Source organism: Rhyacophila brunnea, unplaced genomic scaffold (genome assembly GCF_057557595.1).
Source record: "Rhyacophila brunnea isolate RB1 unplaced genomic scaffold, BYU_Rbru_1.0 scaffold_16, whole genome shotgun sequence".
Taxonomy (NCBI): Eukaryota; Metazoa; Arthropoda; class Insecta; order Trichoptera; family Rhyacophilidae; genus Rhyacophila; species Rhyacophila brunnea.
The window spans coordinates 38143933-38163439 of NW_028232816.1; the positions used below are offsets into that span (position 1 = coordinate 38143933).

A 19507-nucleotide genomic window follows, 5' to 3' on the forward strand; every position below is an offset into this window, starting at 1 on the left:
AGAAGTAGGTACACATATTGTTTTTTCAATTTGTGTATGAGTCAGAGTATGGACCTAATAGGTTGAGCAGTAGCTGACATCCATTTCTCGTAAAAACAAAATCTGTTAATACAAACCTCCACTCTGTGAAAGCCCATATTATTATAATCTTATTAGGATCGGACATGATCGGAGAAAACTTTATCTTAGATACGTGTTTCATTCACATAGTAAATTAGTAGGTATGTACGTAATTTTAATTGAATTTTGAATATTTCAGACGTAAATTGCGGAAAATACAAAAACGTTAAGCCGGGAGAATTAAATGTTTTAAATTTAAACAGGACTGCAGAAACAACACGCAAATAGCAGAAAAATGTGAATTCTGGGCACGTAAAATCAGAACTTCGCTGAACTAGAAAATGAACTTTCATGTCAATGCAAAAAGCATCTATATGGTGATCAGAATGAATATAATACGGTGTTACTGTGTCTTTACCTATAGGAAGATCAGGTCTGGTCATCCACACATCGTTCCAGACATGATAGTTCCAGATGGAGTCCTCTCCAGTGGGATTGTTGGGGTCAAAGGTGAGTTCCTCCATAGCCGCGTCATAGTATTTATCCACAGTGAGCGAAGAGTTGGCGTCATGCGCCGATACCAAGTTCGACACCACACGTGACGGAATTCCCAAGGCTCGGCAAACTGACAAAAATGACAATGATTATTGGGTACATACACATTTCAATTAACTTTATCTTTGCCTACATTGGGAAATTAGGATTCATTCCGAAAACTTCCAAACATTAAAATGGTGTAGGTACACACTTGTGGTAAGGACTCCAGCGAAGACCCAGCACTGTCCGTAGGAGACCTCATCCTGCGTCTCGAGGAACTGCTGCAGGATGGGGGCGCTGCCGGTCCAAGCGGCGGGGGCGGTACCGTCCGCATAGTCTCCGTCCCACCTCCCCACCAGTACGCCCTGGTCATCATTCGAATTCACAATCTTCGAAATCACCCTGCTCATTTTCACCGGACATCCGCGCCTGAAAGTATACAGAAATATTTTTAAATCTCCATTCCATTCCTCTGTGATATGCATAGGGTGTTGAATCATTTTCCAGATGAAGCCTTCTGTAGTTTCCCTATGAAAATCACTAAAGCAAGTTCCAGTTTGGTGTAAGTGGCATTTTTATATGCAAATTTCTCATCCTCTCATTTCGTTTTCAGAATTTTCATACAAATTAGTTTTCAAAGAGTTATGTTTCATTTCTCCTTCATATTATGTTTAGGTTTATAATTGTAACAATTTATGAGTTCAACGGTTCTTCCAGTGGCCACAGGCCTTGCATTTCGTAGAATACTGAGGAATACTACCAGTCCGTTGAGAATGCCATTCGACAGCTAATCATCCAGATGCCGATCCTCAGTCATCGGGTACAAACGAAAAACATGAAGAACTAATATTCCATTTACCTAAATAATTAGTATTTTTTCCGTTTCTGGGGGTTTGGACATGTGTGTATTTATATTTAAGGTTAAATTAGTCCACGGGGGTAGCCATGCCTCCCATGGCTACCCCCTTCGAATGCGTATGGATGTCTAGTTAGAATAATAAGTAATTATCACTTACTGTGAGAACGGAATCTCAGCCCTGTCGAGAAGAAGCATGCAGGCGGGTAAAACAGTGTCATCGAACTGTCCGAAGATCCACTCGCGCCCTTTGCTGCTACCCATAGGACCCACCCAAATCTTACCCACGTCATTCAGAATATACTCGTCCAGCAACTCTTCGTCAGCCATATAAACCTGGTCATCTGCAAACGTAATTTTATGGCATTTGTGAAATTCAAAACATACAGTTTGACCAGATATTGAATAAAAATCTAAAAGCTAATTGACTGATTGTAAAACCCTACGAATTTCAGGAACCTGGGTCCTTTACCCATATGGTAAATCTACCCCTGTATATAAAAGGGAAATCGAAAAAGGCGTAGTGGGGATAACGATTAAAATAGTTGAAAGTTATTCTGCATTGCAGATTAATTTATGACAAGCTTCATAACAGTGTTGTGAGCTTTCTTTCTCCGCACTCAAATAAATAATACGCCTTGCATTAGCATTAGATAGCATTACATATTGTCAGGGGCGGCTCTACCTAAAGGGTTCATAGGGACCATCCCCACATCGTTTTGTCAAAAATACACGTTCGATATTTTTATCATTGTCACAATATACCTACTTAATTACTTGATTAAATGAACTATTTAATTTATTTTATCATACTGGGGAGCGAATAGAATGATCCCATGGTGAGTAAAAACGCTCGCTGCATGTCGGTGTTCAAAATTGAAAAATGGTAAGTCTTTAATAATTATTAATACGTATTACATAATTAGGTTAATATTTTAAGCGCACTTTTTAGATGTAGTAAAGTGACGAATGAGATAATCATATTATTTATTCTGAAAAATTACTCATCTCCTCAATAATAACATCATTATTATTATAAGTATATTGGTATATAATGTATAATATGAGAAAATAGGTACATGGGTGTGTATATTTAATAATTAATGGCTAAACCCCACCACCAAGAAAGCCGTCGAGCCGCCACTGCATATTGTATAGGTACAACCAACTAGCACTGTTTAGAATTTAGATAAACAATCAAAGTAACCAAATCAGTAGCATCAAAAGCAGATCGCCTTTTGTAATTTATTTACAAACAATGTAGGTAGGTATCGCAGAACTATAAAACATCACCGAGCGGTGAAGCAATTATCCGTAAATTGCGAAAGTCGGATGCGACTACCTACAAAGTCACTGACTTACACTATTAAACGCACTTCTCCGGATGCATTCACCATGCCAAGACACTTCGCGCTTTGATACCTGCAGTTATAAATACTCAATTACGAGCTGCGACATGTCAAACCCGAAAGTGATTATTGTGTCCTAACGGAAATATTTCTAGGGCCATTGATGTCCGTTTGTGTCGTCTGCGTCGCGTTATCATGTTTTTTTGGAAATACTACATGGCTATATTAAAAGCTAAAATCTCTCTTAATATCACCTAAACGTCCTAAACGATTTGCGATTTTTCATTTCTAGGGAAGTCTGGACTAGGGATTGCAATACCGAATGAATATATCAATACCGGTACCTATTTCGGTATTTCTTATTGAATACCGGTATTCGTCAAAACAAATCATAGAAAAAAGAAGTACCTATCAATAAATATAACTATTAAAATCTATTTGAAACATTATTTTATAGCTACCTAAAGTACCTCACTCCATTTATTATGTTGATCTTTCTCACTCAAATCCAACGTTTGTTGAATGTACTACCAACGTTAGATCAATAAGTAAGTTATACTCGTAGATTAATGGGAAATGTTTGCCATGAATATTTTATTTTACGAAATATGTTAATTCATCGCGACAATTCCATAAGTATATTTGAGGGATTTTGTTTTAATGTTATTTAACTTTTGTTGGTTTAAGATTTAAGTCGTTTTGGCAGCATACAACTTATACACCAATACAATATAGTAGTAATGAAAAATTGACATTAAAATAATTTTCGAAAAACATAAACGTGTATTCTTTCTTAATACCTAAAATACCGGTATTTTGGATTTTTTAAACCGGTATTTCGGTATCGATAAATAATTGAATACCGGTATTGCAATCCTTAGTCTGGACCCTCCACTTATGTGCATGCCTGTGTGACAAATACAGATTATTAAGGCGATATTGAAGAGAATCAAAAGATAGAGGAAGCAGCTGACCTTTGTTCCAAGGGTTGAAGAGTATGTAGATGTCATCGTCGTACTCGAAGGTCTTGATATCTGTGGGGGCGCTTTTGATGGATGTCTCGACGACGAGTGACCATGAGCCGACAGGAGCGTCACACGGACTGGTTATCTGAATTTTGTAAATACGTTAAATGTGAATTCAAAAATCTCTCGCACATTTAAAAAAAATATTCAATAAGTACTGAATATGCATTGGACCCACAGAAAAGAAAATAAAATTATTTCTGAGTTCCCTGATTGGACCCAATCGGCGCCAATTTGGACCCGCTATTACAGGATGCGGGACATGGTGAAAATCAAACAATTTTAATTATATTTTGATTTTTTTAAAGTTGAAATTACTTGATCATAGATGTAGCTATCATTCTATGATGTTAGTTATATGAGGCGCCGAGCGCCAAAGGAGCTCAAGCACCATTTAACAAAAGTGCTACAAAATGGCCGACAAGTTTTCAGTGAATTTATTTTTTTAATTTTAAACTTGAATGTTGAAATGGACAATTATTTTCTAAGCAAAGCAAATTTTAAAAAATCAAAGTATTATTTGCAATAATATTTAATGAAAGATATCTATTGGATTCCAAAAAAAATGGTGTTTGAGCCTCTTTGGCATATAGAAAAATGAAAAAAGGTGGCACTTGATACTATTTTTTGTTGCATAAGCTTCTGTGGCATTAACATTTTCAAACTCAAATAATGGCATTAATTTAAAAAATAATTCATTTAAAAAAAATGTTTTAATGTAAGGGTTTGGATAGCAATAAAAAAACATTTTGATATAAACAAATTTTATTATGCCAAATAAAAACTGAAAAAATGGTCAAATTTGTTATGATTGTAACATGAGTTTGTTTGGCATAAAATTTCCCTTATAATATTAAATACGTTTTTGCCATTACAGCAATGATTTCAAAGCCTTTGGATTTTTTTTTTGTAATAACCGTCTATATACCCAATATTATTAATAATACTAAATCAAATCGTTACTCCAAACTGGCCAAAATAACAAAATCATTATTCAAATTTCACACCATCATTTTTTCTCAAGGATTCTGGTGATTTTTTTAAATACTTTTTTTGTTATATATCAATCGTAATTGGATATAAAACAAGATGCAATTAGAAATAAGAGTTATTTTCTTTCATCTAAGTAAAAGTTTAGTGGACATAATTACTAAAATGACGTTAATAACCATATTTCAAAAGTAATCTAAAATATTTTAAACAACAGCGTATGTGAAAGAAAAACGGATAAAACATGTTAAACTTACCGCGATTTTCCTCATTTAAAGGTTTAGCACACATCGAAACTATTTTTCTAATCCTTCTTGAGCTCATTTTTAGTTTTTTTCACTGTTGAGAACGTATATTCAATAAGACAAATCTGACAGCTGTTTTGGTCTCGCGCTCTCCATAGTATAATGGCGGATAAGCTTCTGTGGCATGCCGACATAATGACCAAAACAATTATGCCACAGAAAATAAATCTCCATTGTAAAATATCTATAATTATTTGAGCGATAAGACTTTGTGGCATGATACATATCGATTTATAGAAAAAACCTACATTCAAATGTCAAAAATCGTAAAGTTGGCGCTTGAGCTCCTTTGGCACTCGGCGCCTCATATACAGTCCCATATATTTTATTAAAGAATTATTTGATTTAAAATCAACATGATGACCAGTTTGGTGGGTATGAGGTGTTTGAGACAGTAAAAAACATAAAATGGCCCTTCATCTTCTAAATATATTGAAGATATTATATTTTGCTCCAGCTTTAGTATATTTTTCTTTTATTATTTACTTTTATCATGGACTTTTTATCTATGTCATTTTGTATAAAAAAGGCTAAACAACCCAAAAAACTATATTTGACATGTTTTTTGATTCCACTGATACACAAAATTAGCTTAAAAATATAAATAAAGAATAGAAGAATTCAACACCTATAAATATTTAAAAGATTTATTTGAACAATTAGTTATAGCAATTTTAGTAATCAGTGTGCCCTTTTAAGTGATCCTGAAAAATTCACCCTGTCTCCAATGGTACTTATAGAAAATAGATTATTTTGAAAAATCCTGGAAACATACATATTAGATAACAGTTAGACCAACTGCAACTCGAACATAAATGTCTCAAAACTATAGATCCGTGTATGATTCATGAGCTAAATGATATTCCTACTAACTTAATCGTAACAGACGTCCGGCACTAGCCAAATTTTATTATTGACTTGTTGTACTCTATACTTATATGACCGTACTTTAAATAATTGATATAGCCAGAAATATCTAATAGCCTTTAGCTCATTTTATAACTGTTTTTATTGCAAGTTTATTTACTTTTGTATTTAAAATTTTTAGATGAGTCTTGATTGATTATTACCCTTTTTAATGTCCCAATTTAATCATCATTAATCCCACCACTAGCACTGCAGTACCCCCTGTTCTGAACGTCTCTTTTTGATAATAATATGTCAACTGTTACTTGTGATCATTGATAATGTCAGCAAGTCGACATTTGTACAAACACTAATGACGGTCCTGCAACGTTGACCAATGCAAGATTTCTATACATATATCGTCCACCTCAACAATATACCCAATGACCAGAACAAATGCAATTCTCAGAAGACGTTTTCGGGGTCGGCAGTCTGCATAAAATTATTAATGGGTTAAAGTTTCTTACCTCGAGACTGAGGGTGTCATCCTGTTCTGACATGATGACCGCAGACCAGCGTAGTTTCTCCGGCTGAGGAGCGTCTCTCACCAGAAACATTGCACCCTTCGTCCTTTTGATCACGTGAGAATTCTCGCCTAGCATTCAAATAATTCATTTTAGATCATTCAGAATAATTCATAGATACATACGTATGAATCAGGTGATTACAAGTCATCCCTATATTATATAAAAAAAATATGTGTATTATTTCTAACATCTCTGAGAACGTGTCCGGAAACTTGTACGTATGCAATTCACCGTATCACACTTCACCGTGAAATGATGTATCGGAAATATGTATATAGCCGTATATTAAAGACCGTCCAAACCTCTTTGGGTCGTATAGTACTGACATAAAATTTATAACACGGTTCTTGTCTGTTTACACTTCACAGGAAGCCAGCAGCAAACAAAATTTGAAAATAGCCGATACACTGGATTATTTGTTAGGTTAGGTTAGGTTTTCATTCTTGAATTCATGAATTTTGCCAAAATCAGCTATGAAAATTGAATTAATGTAAACATTGAATCTATGTAAACATTGAATCTATGTAAACATTGAATCTATGTAGACATTGAATCTAATAAAATTGGAGACCGTATAGTATACGGTCATCTCTTTCCGATGAACAGTGGCGGCGAATCTAGCGAAAGCTGTACGGGATTCAAAAGTGGAAACAGGTGGCAATATAATTCGTCGCCCCAAAAGCAAAAGGGCACATGTGCAATTTTGACGGTTTTGAGTTATGAATGCAGTTTTCTTCGTAATTTTTTTCTCTACATTATGGGCAAAACGGTATTTGTGAAGCAAAACCCATGAATTCACAATTGAGCAAAGAAAATAAAGGTTACTTGTGTATTTTTTTGTAAACTGATCTTCATTTAATGTATAGGAAAAAGGTAACATGTACACGATTTTAGGAACTATGTGCAATGTTTACAAAAATAATACAGGAAAAAGGTAACAAGTGTAATTATTTAAAAGTGAGTAAGGGCCTTTGTACAAAAAAAAATAATTTCGTTGCAGAAAAAAGGCACTTGTGAAATTTGTGAAAATTTTAAAAACATGTTGGCAGCGGACAAAGAGGCCCAAATAAATATTTTGGAAGATCACATTAAGCGTAAAGTGGACGCTCGCAAATCAAAAGATGAAGATAAAGCTATTCATAAATGCATATAGGAAAAAGGTAACATGTGACTTAAAACCTCTTAAAAATAAAAAATTGTCAAATTATAAAAAATAAACTGCATTTCAATCTTGAGTAATTAGGTCACATGTGTTCCAAATTTTATTTCAAAATATTAAGTAATAACCTCTCCACGATTTTTTTTCACTCCAAAAAGACTTAAAATGCGTTTTTCTCAAAACTCAATTTATGCACAAGTGCCCTTTTGCTTTTGGGGCGACGATATTAACACAATGCTTACAGGCCCTTTTAATTAATTTTGTAATTAACGTGTTAATTTGCATTTGAAAAGTAATTAGCAAAAACACAATTTTGTGCGGCCCGTAAGCATTGGGTTAAATACCATTGCTACATACAGATAATAAATACTACTAATACTAGTGTAAGCTTTTATGGTTTGTTTGTATGCATCTGAAAAAATCATGGGCTTGTAGTTGATCAATAGGACAAAAATTAAGAATATGCTCGTTCTGATAAAGCAAGCATAATATTATCTTTCAGATCCTCAAAATGATCGACAAACTCTTCTAGTTTTTCAAGGTATCAAGAGACAGGTGCTGCGTGAGACAGTTTTATCTATTTAGAAACCATTATTCATTGATCAATAATTCCCCATGGATACTTTTTAGTTTTGAAGAATGGAATGCACTCACCAATAGAGAAGACGAGCTTGACTTGGTCGCTGGCGGGATTGAAGGGCCTGCCGACGAACCTGATGGCGGCGTTGAACTTCTGCCCTCTCCTGAGGACAGCCACGCGAGGCTCTGCGTGTACCAGCTCGCAGCGGTCCGTGTGGTGCGCCGGCGAGTTCTCCAGCGGGTAAAGATACACCATCTCCACGACGATGGGCGCCATCTGCAACAACGATCATTTTTAGACCATATGTACCTACCTACATCTTCCATCTCCATTACACACAAACGATTTAAAGTCGTATTTATGTACAATTGCCACTGATATTTCTACACCAATTAATTCATCATCTGACAACTGATATGACAACATCATTAGTGTACATAGCTAGTATAAAAAATGCAAGTATTAGTCGATAGTATTTTTTTTTAAATATATAATTGTGATGAAAAAAACTTGTTTTTCTTGTACCTACTGTCTTTGTTAACATTTATCATCTTCTAATGATTTTTTTTTACAATCACAACATATTATATGATAGGTAACTGTAAGTATTTTTTATATAAAACTTTGTTTATTTTATACATATAAGACATCTGTACTTATACTCGTATCATACAATTATATATAAAAATATATACATAGTGTCAAGGTGGAGGCTGAATATATTAGGGCAGTGGTGGTAAATCGATGTCCCACAAGGGGGGGGGGGGCTGACAGGGCTCTAGCCTAAGGGCCCGGGCTTAGGGGGGTCCCGGCGTGACGGGTCGACCAGATAAGTGAGATAAACACACATCACAAATTTTCTGTAATAGTACAAAAAGTCGCCTGCGGCACTATTTTACTTCAGGAATATTAACGTTTTAAAATAAGTATGTGGCTGTGCGATGTAATTTTTGATTATTGCATGTCAATACACGACAACTCAATAATTCAAATGAATGTTTTCAAAAGTACAAAAAATCGCTAAAAATACACTGAATAACCTTAATTTTATCTCGAACATCATTTGGAAAACGCTACTAGCGATATCTAGGGGGCCCGATTCAGGATGTGGGGCCATGGGTAAACCTATTGCGCGTGTGCTACGAATTCTGTTGAGACGCGAAAGAATTATTGTATTTTTGATGGGAAATTATTGAAAAGCTCTTGACTTCCTACTTGACTTAGGTATTTTTCGTAATTTTCATTAACGGTGAGAAATGCGATCGAGTCGGAAGGAAAAAAATAAGAAAGGAAGAGCTAAAAAAGTCTTGTCTCCATTGCATTGGGAAAAAATCCTTAAATAATATTTAGTTTTTTGGCACCCAAGTTAAGTTTTTAAGTTTTACTAGGTTGTATTCTTATTTGTCCGGTGGTTGTTTGTCCGGTACAAATCTTGCAATCGATTTTTAACTGACTTCCCGACTAGCTAGACATTTGAAACTTTTAGAATATACCAGAACACGATGCCAATGCATTCTTTTAATACTTTTAGCCATCTTTAAGTAGAATTAAATTCATTTTCAGTTAATTCTGTTTTGTGTGAAAAGTTATTTCGGAAGAAATCCGTAATCCAATCCACTATTATTGGTTGCTAGTCTGGGGTCCAAGCAACTAAATCATTAATAATATATACGTGCGTTACTATGGAAATCAATATGAGTGTCAAAATGACATTTCAGTATTATTTCTATCAAATACATTTTTTTTTGATCGTTTAAGATAGTCAAGTCAAGTTTATATGATTCAACAGAAAAATTAAAAACGTTGTATATAAAAAGTTCTTTTTAGCATTTAAGTAACTATATCAAATCTCGCTATAGTAACAATATTGAACCTCGGTTCGAGTTAAGTAAAAAGGATTCAAAGTAATACCAACACATAAAAATTTTATTTTTTAGAATATCCTGTCATAGTTATTTTCCGAGCTGCAAATTGAAAATTGTCTTATTCGAGAGGTTAAACGATTTTGTCACTTTTTAAATTTCAATGAAAATAATATTAGTTCTGGTTTCGAAATAAACGATATAAAATTTGAAAGATATTATAAATCTTAAGAATTGTCCTCTAAAATAAAGGACAATTTTATCATCACCGTTGCGATATGGTAAACAAGATTTGGTTTACATTATTGGCCTATTATAGGCGCCAACAATAATAATACCTATCGCCTCATTACCATTCATGATAATATACGATAGATAAGCTTTGCCATAAGATAATCGTGTAAAAGGGATGATCATAATTAGGGAATCCAATCCCGAGCCAAAATTCTGATCTCGGGATTTCGGGATTACAATTTGACAATCCCGGGATTGGCATTTTTTTATAAATCTAGTATAATTTATACTATTTAAGACATTTATTGTTAATATTGTATATCTACGTTCAATCGTGGAAATACATAAGTTTAATGGAGTAAATAATATTGTAATATAAATAATAATGTGAATTTAATATGAGATTGCTGTTTCTGATAGTAAAGACGTAATGAATGGATTAGCGAGATTTAAACTAGTAAAGCAAATAATCATGGTGTACTTATGGCCTTTCCGCTTCATAAATCAAATTAGTCAGCTAAATATGAAACTGCCGTAACACATATCATGGTGGAATCACTTTGTTAAAAGTGCGAAGCATTGTTTTTTCCAATCTTTCTCATTTTTAATAATTTATGTGAATTTGAATTTTGAAAATGTTTTTTTATAAAATGAATCGACAACTTACACATGGGTATAAATCAAACTTCATTCAAACTCAGTTTATTTCTAATGTAGTTATTTGTTATTAAAAGTATTTTTTCTGTTATATTTTCGTTTTTATTTTATTTTTCATAAAAGTTGATAAAAAATCAATCCCGAAAGTTTAGGGATTATTTTTATCAATCCCGGGATTCATAGGTATCGAAAATAGCTCGGGATCCCTAATCATAATTATTCATAACATAATATACTAGTGTAGTATACAATGGCGAATGATATTAGATGTGGATATAAATAACTAGAAATAAATAACAATACACACTTGGATAGCAATCAATGTGTTGAAATACGTACAAACAGTAGATAGACACTTGTAAGGCCACGATACGAAACTGTGAATTTCAATCGAAGTATCGATATTGCTTATACGTTGAATGCAATATGGTAAACTATTTGTAGAAAATTATGATTGTTTCGTATTGAAATAAACTCTAATAATCCTACAATTAATTTAAACGAAATATGCAATCGAAAATTTAAATTTACTGCCAATAGGTACCACATCGAAATAACTAGCACTACTGTCGGAACTCACCATTTAGTGCCGCGGTCTGACTATAGACACCTTTGGACACTGAGCAACGCGCGGAAATTTTGAATATTTTATTTATTATATTTTTTGTTGAAAAACTAGTAGTTACTGAATTTTTCTTATTTACCGTATTTCAGCATTAGTTACTTTTATACAAATATTCGTTATCATTACAGACACAAAACTTTCATAGTAAGTATTTAAAATTCCCGCTGTATTTTCACCATATCCATATAATATCAGAGCCTTCAATAGTATTGATTACATTTTTGTGGTATAAAAATTCAAACAAATAAAGAATTTCCACCCAATCAACGGTTACATGTAAATTGTACGTAAAACATTTCACCATGACACAGTTCGCCGTAAGCTTTCTTATCGGAAAGAGATGACCGTATACAGTCTCCAGTTTTATTAGCTTAAATGTGAATATTAATTCAATTTTCATAGCTGATTTTGGCAAAATTCATGAATTCAAGAATAAAAATCTAACCTAACCGATAATCCAGTATATCTGGTATTTTCAAAATTTGTTTGCTGCTGGCTTCCTGTAAAGTGTAAACCGACAAGAACCGTGTTTTATTTAGACATGAATTATTTTATGTCGGTACTACACGACCCAAAGAGGCTGGACGGTCTTTAATATAGGTACTGCCATATATTTCCGATACAACATTTCACGGTGAAGTGTGATACGGCGAACTGCATTCGTACAAGTTTCCGGACACGTCAATAAACACACTAATAATACAAACATTGATATTATTCTGTCACAGTATTTATCTACTTTATGTTGCTTGAAATTCAATGAAAAAAATGTTTTTTTTTTGTCTAATATATTTCCTGCATCATTACATAAAAAAAACAAACGCATTGTTTAGTAATAAATTAATAATTGCGTTAAATATCAATAATTCTTGGTGAAAAATACAATACTCATAAATGTAGTACTTATTCCATATACTTTAATAACAATACAATCTTGACTGATTCAAAAATCCATTATTACAGCTAGAGTTCTAGTTTCCCATACAAACAATGTAAAGATAAAACATACTTTATTAAATAAAAAACACACCAACACGCTAATCAAATACAATCTTCGAAAAAAATCAGAGTTCAAAAATGATGTAATTAAATTCATTTAGAACACAGGATAGATACACTGTTATTAATTGTATATAATAATATAATATGCTATAGGCCAAGTTTAGTGATAAATTTAATATATTTTAATTCATTGTTTTGACCGGGCAATATTGCTCTATTTTTTTTCAATTGATAACTGAATTGTTTGCGATAAATCATTTCAAAATAATTAACATAAAATAATACTTTTTCATCGTTCGTTAAATGAATATATTACTTTTGTAAGTATAAAAAATACAATTAAATTGTACTAAAATACTTTGGAAAAATAGAACATTATTCTACATTTCATAAAAAAATAGATAAGGTCGTTTATTTGGAAAAAACAAAATTAGGTAGATTTATTCTTTGTCCATAATATAAATTATTATGCATTGCTGTATTTAATTAGTGTTCATGTCTTCAATAAATATTGTTTTATATTGATTATTTTATTATTCGAGATTATTCTATTGAAGCGGACGAAACCGGTCCCGATCGTTATTAAATTACATGGAATAAATACTGTATTTTATTTTAACTACTTTGATAATAAATCAATTAAATAAAGAAAAAAATATGTTAACGGCCCACATGCTCAGCGTAGGTCAAAATGGAGATTTTATGCTATTTTCAAAGCATGATCCTGGACATTCCTTAAACGTTGTAGATAATATATTTATATAATTCTGAAGCCTTATTATCCTATATATTTATTTTAAACATTTGATGACCGCATAAAGTATTTTTATAACATAAAATAGTATTCTTTTAAACCTCTCGCTCTAATGTTTTAGAATATAGTCATATTTCAGTACGTCCATGTGAAGTGGTGTTAAGATTTTTTAGATTTATTAATTTTTAAACGCATTATCATATATTAATTAATAAATCTAAAAAATATTAACACCACTGCACATGGTTGTACCGAAATATGACTATATTCTAAAACATTAGAGCGAGAGGTTTAAAAGAATACTATTTTATGTAATAAAAATACTTTAATGCAGTCATCAAATGTTTAAAATAAATATATAGGATGATAACGCTCCAAAATTATATAAATAGATTATCTACAACGTTTAAGGAATGTTCAGGATTATGCTTTGAAAACAGCATACAATCTCCAATTTGACCTACGCGGCGCATAATATAATATAATAAATGGTAATTTTTCGATAATATATCTAATAGTGAAGTTATACCCTAAAGTCCTACCGTGACTGGGGTACGATCATTAATTTTAATAACTCATATTGACTGAAGAAATATAATATTAATTGATTTACCTTATCAATTTGATAAAGTTGAAACAAATTTTTAAAGAAACTGAGTAAAATCAGTTGTTATCAGCTACAGGAAAATACGTGTGCTTCCGACGACTAACACCACTAGAATAAAACTAACTCGAAAAAATTCAAATACCGGGGTAACTTATTAACGAATTATGCACTTGGTAATAATAATAAAAATAATATATTATTATAATAATATATGCATAATCTTGTATGACACACTTAAAAAATACAAGATATTTAGATATTGTGGCATTACGGGTCAGAGAATCTTAACTATATTGTGATATTATTATTTATCGCGAATGTATTTATAATTCAAGTGATTGTGTCTTCTTGTTCAGCATCCTTTCAAAAAGCATTTAATATTGATTTATCTACTTATAACATGATTTTTTATTTATGAACATTAAGTGCAACCTTCGATGCTAAGTTATTTTAGAATAGAGACAGTTGTGCGCCTGATCGTCAATGGAATGGGAACAGCCTCCGACAGCACCACGTCTCAGTGGCGAAGGGTGGAGGTAGGCTGTTACGATCCGACATAAATAGTGCACATTAAACTTTTTTAGTCACACGTATTTGTTTTTATTGAAGCAAGACTACAATTTAAAATGGTGTTGATTAGTTTTTAAAAATTAATTAAACCACACCATAATACTTTTGGTATACTTTGGGCGATCCGACAAAATTTTGCACACTTTTCCATTCATACTTATTTGTTTTCGTTGGATTAGGAATACATATTACACATGTTGTTGATTATTTTTTTTAAATTCATGAAGCCCTGTCTGAACCTAAACCAAACTATAGATAAAAGAATGGTAGTATTCTTCTATCTATAAAATGATCAAAATTACGTGTGATTTAATGGCATAATTTTAGATATTTTATAGATAGACGAGTATTTTTTGACTATTTTCTATTATGCCTTAGTTTCGCAGGGTTTATTAAATTTTATAAACTAACTAACACCATCTGTAAATAATTGTAGTATTATTTCAATGAAAACAAATACGTATGACTGACAAAGTTTTGTGTGCACTATTTATGGCTGATCTTAACAGCCTACCTTCATCCTTTACCACTGAATCATAGTATGTACCTACACAACACATTAAATCAATATTATTAGTGCAAAGTAATTCAGTTAAAAAGGTGCCCCTGTAAGAACTGGCATACAATTATCATCTTATCATTTTTTCTATTTATTTCATCTTATAATCAAGTAGGTATTCAAACTTTTAAAGTTGAAGAGGTTTCCGAGAAAAGAGCTACTCAATTAGATTATAAAATGATCAGTAAAAATATTATGATTATATACCGACGTATATGCATACAAAATAACGTATGTAGATAGGTACTTAATAAGCAACAAGAAAAAAACGCTTTGAAGTGATTATTTTTGAAGTTCAGCAAATTTAAATCTTGAAACTTCTTAGATTTCTATAATTATACTATTCAAAATTTATTTCTATCATATCGATAACTTCCTATGTTGTAAGGATTGAAAACTCAGACAGAATTTTCAATACCGGGATTTCGGGATTAATATTTCCAACACATGAAAACATTGTTAAACTAAGGTCGAAATGAACCGGAACGGACCGGAAATTCACGAAACGATAGTTGCTTCATTTCGTGGAAAATTATACACTAGGTTCTGGTTTGTGAATTATGAAAAAAAATGATATTATTCTTTCTTAGAGTTAAATACGAAGCGCATGGTAGATGATAATACGTATACTTATATAAAAATACATTTTAATAGTTTCGGAACATTAACGAGCGCAGAATAAAACATTTTGACTATACTTACAAGCGCTGGGTGAGTATAATATGATCTATTGGTCGCTCCGTTCACATTAAACGGTTTTGACCGTACGCAAAAAATCGAACGGCGACATTCTTTTATTGGCGTGAAGAAGAGCATGGCGCTTTACATGACATATTACACGGCGACGCTTAAAACCCGAAACGGTGCCGTATAGCAGTCGTTCATTTCCACTGTATTCACGGCGTCCGGACGGCAACCGATGACTCAGTGGTGTACGTGACCTAGTACACGCTTTCACATAAGACGGTTTTAAATCGTACAAACAGCACACAACTCAACCACAAACTGAGCTTTTGACGGAAAAAACCATGCATAAACTGTATAGTGTGAAAAGAGCGTGAACTTGTTGCTGATTCGGATTTTTACCGTTCGACTTTTTTCCGTACGGTTAAAACCGTATAGTGTGAAATAAGGAAAGGGTTAAAGTACACGATTGGAATTTTCCCATAAGTGGGTACCTACCTAAATAATGAGAAAACAAATGTGAATAGGCTCAAACTATTAACGTTATTTAAATAACATTTATTTAGTTCACAAAAATATGTTGACTGAGATAAAGAAAATCATGTGAAAGCTACTTCCGAATCTCCGGAATTCCAGGGTTTTCAGCCCTAGATCATTGGCACGGTAGACTTACAATCGGTGGCCAGAAAAGCTAATCGCTGCTGATAAAAAAGAACTCACAAAGCTGCTACACCGGGTAGAGGAAGAGAGTCGCAAATATGGCCTCCTTATAGGAATAAGACCAAGTTAAGGTTAGGTATATAGAAACAGTGTACGAGTACGTATATCTGGGATCAACAATTAGTGGAAAATGCGGATGTGAAACACAAATAAGAAGGTGCACACAGATTGCGGGAATGCGATGACACGTCTTACACATGCCACAAAAATGATGATTGTGCAAGCATTATAGCGCCTGTACACGTGCATGGATTTACTGGCAGAAATAGTGCGTATTTTAAATAACTGTGTACACGTAAAAGCAGAGGAAAAGCAGTTCAAGTCGGTTCAACTAGCTTTTGGGACCATCGGACCGTCCGACCTGGTCGCCACAAAGGCCAATTTTGTTGCATTTAGAAAATTTGCGTTGTCATACCGCCAACGTGAAGATCACTGAATTTCAAGGTGGTCGCAATCCTCAGCCATGAAGGAACGACCGAAAAGAGAGAGAACATTTTCAATCGGTAGATTTTGGAATTGACAAATCAAGCAGTATCCCGGTATACGAGATTCTTAAAACGCAAACCCTACTACGCAGTGTTGTTTAACCACAAATAGTAAGCCACAGATTATCAAAGATTTTTCGGTTCGAGTAATTTGTTTTGTTTGACCTGCACAAGATCAAAATGTAAATAATAAACGCTGCATTATCGCTGTACCAATTTTAAAGTTATCAGTTTTTCTCACCGGCATTAATTTTATTTCATTCTTTAATTACCAATTAATTATTATTTGATTCAAACGTTCGTTTAAAAACGTTAAGGGCCGGACGCGGTAAGCCACAAAACAATAAATAACTCTGCAATCTGCTCCTATTTATTATGATAACAAATCTCTTGCAGACAACCTATTATAGGTTTTTTCTAACGTATTTTAGAACAAAATAGAAACGGCTGTATTTAAAAAAAATAGTTATTATTAAAATATCTGAGAAGGAGGTACCTTCAAGCATCTAATAACGAAATATAATATAATATATTCCTGATAATTTTTAATAAGTCTATTTTCACTAGGTATATAGCTGAATCAGTCAGTCCGATGCTGTTTCTAGTAAGTTTCGTAGGCTTTTGAAACTGTTGATTCATCTGTTCATCTAGGGTCCCTTGTAACGCGAGCGACGAAATTTAATAAAACACCTGATCACCCTCGCCAACAGGTGCTATTTTGGTCTACAAAAGCTTTTAAAGAACAAAGCACTCTCAAGGAAAACCAAAACAATGTTATATAAAACTATCCTGCGTCCAGTATTAACATATGAATCAGAATGCTGGGCACTCAGCAAACAGGATGAGAGAAGTATGGATATATTTGAGAGAAGAGTTTTGAGACGAATCTTTGGGGCTGTTCAAGAGGGTGGCATTTGTAGGTCAATGTATAATGAGGAGATACACACTTTATGGGGACGAAAAGATCACGTGGCAAATGAAAATGCAGAAACTGCGCTGGATCGGCCACGTGCATAGAATGCCGGAGGATATACCGGCGATGCGGGCTATGTACGCAACCCCTGATGGCAAGAGAAGACCTGGACGGCCGAAATTGAGATGGCTGGACTGTGCCACGGGAGATTTAAAAATGCTCGGTCAAAAAAATTGGAGAGTGTCGGCGCTGGATCGTACAGGATGGAAGAAGTTTTTGAAGGAGGCCAAGACCCACCAAGGATTGTAGTGCCATAAATGATGATGATTTTTATAGCTGTCTTTCCCCACCCCTCATATCATGGACCAGGGAACACATACATAATGTGAAGTGGGTTGCCTTTTGGGTGAGACTGTAACAAGATTTAAGCTTAAACACGTGTTGCACGTCAATATATACGTCTGTATCATAGCATGCATTAAATTTTACCACGTAAACGAAATACGCATTCAATATTAGTAATTTTTGAGGAAATTCGGCGCGCTTTGTATTTTTTTTTAGATTTATAACCTGACCGCCAAAAAGTAATAAATCGAATCCTATTTCGAAACATTGGTCCTTGGCTTAATATTCATGTCTTATTATTCTGTTATTTCTTGTTTCTCAGAGTGTCGTTATCTCCCCCTCCCCCTGTGGGCGCTGGATCTGTACGCGTAATGCAGTAGGTGGCGTTTAGGTGCAAGTAGGCAATAAGCAAGTGCCAAAAAATTGTCGGGCCACCTTAGATGGCTGGGTCATATACACAAGATGGATGAGACACGCATAACAATGAAACTGATATTCGGAAAGTCGGAAGGCAAACGAAGACCTGGTTGGCCTCGTACAAGATAGAGGGGTAGTGTCGAGTTGGATTTCAAGACCTTGGGCGTCCAAAACAAGAGGGAAGCATCGTCATTCTATTTAGTGAATACGATTTACTTTTCATGAACCACCTGTAAATCAGCTGTGACTACAGAGATTTGAGGATAATGAAAGGATAAAACTAGCCTTAAAAATAACTATTAATTGCTGAATTTTTAACACTCAATGGCGGTTTATCACGTGGGTTTTTTTTACAATGGACCTCCGAACCTGTCAGTGAATCTGGCCTATAATACATGTACCTAAAAACGCTACATTAGTGGAACAATTTAACATGCGCAGATGCTATTTCTTCTAGTGCGCAGGAATTACGCAGGTCGATTATAATTATTAAAAATCTGCGCCGATTTTGTTTTATTTTCTATCAACACCCTCGAATTTTACGGTTATGTTATATGTCTATATTGTCTATAGGTACCATAGCTCTTATCCCATAGCTATAGGTATCATTAGTCTTAGATCCATGAGCCGGTGCGCTCGAAAAGTTATTGTACGCGACCTGGCGTATGACACGGCGCTGCGTGTGTGGCAGGGGCGATGGACCACTTCTTCCAAGGGCAGACAAACGCATTTGTTCTTTCCTAATATTAAGTGGCGCATGGAGATAACCAGATTGACTC

The 19507-nt window shown here is 33.8% G+C and overlaps 1 protein-coding gene across 2 annotated transcripts in view; it reads right to left on the bottom strand.

Moving 5' to 3' along the window:
• The window catches only part of LOC147074685 (hemocyte protein-glutamine gamma-glutamyltransferase-like), a 43569-nt gene that overhangs the window by 10191 nt on the left and 13871 nt on the right, over positions 1 to 19507 (bottom strand). The window contains exons 1-7 of one of the 2 annotated variants that reach the window (XM_085943681.1): positions 14042 to 14150; positions 8369 to 8570; positions 6496 to 6623; positions 3777 to 3912; positions 1614 to 1797; positions 809 to 1026; positions 479 to 685 (exon numbers count right to left, since the gene is read on the bottom strand). In XM_085943681.1, coding sequence (XP_085799807.1) covers positions 479 to 685; positions 809 to 1026; positions 1614 to 1797; positions 3777 to 3912; positions 6496 to 6623; positions 8369 to 8570 — 1075 coding nt within the window. In that variant the 5' untranslated portion in view covers positions 14042 to 14150. Of the gene's footprint in view, positions 1 to 478; positions 686 to 808; positions 1027 to 1613; positions 1798 to 3776; positions 3913 to 6495; positions 6624 to 8368; positions 8571 to 14041; positions 14151 to 19507 lie in introns of those variants that run through there. The other variant, XM_085943680.1, reaches the window with a different exon arrangement.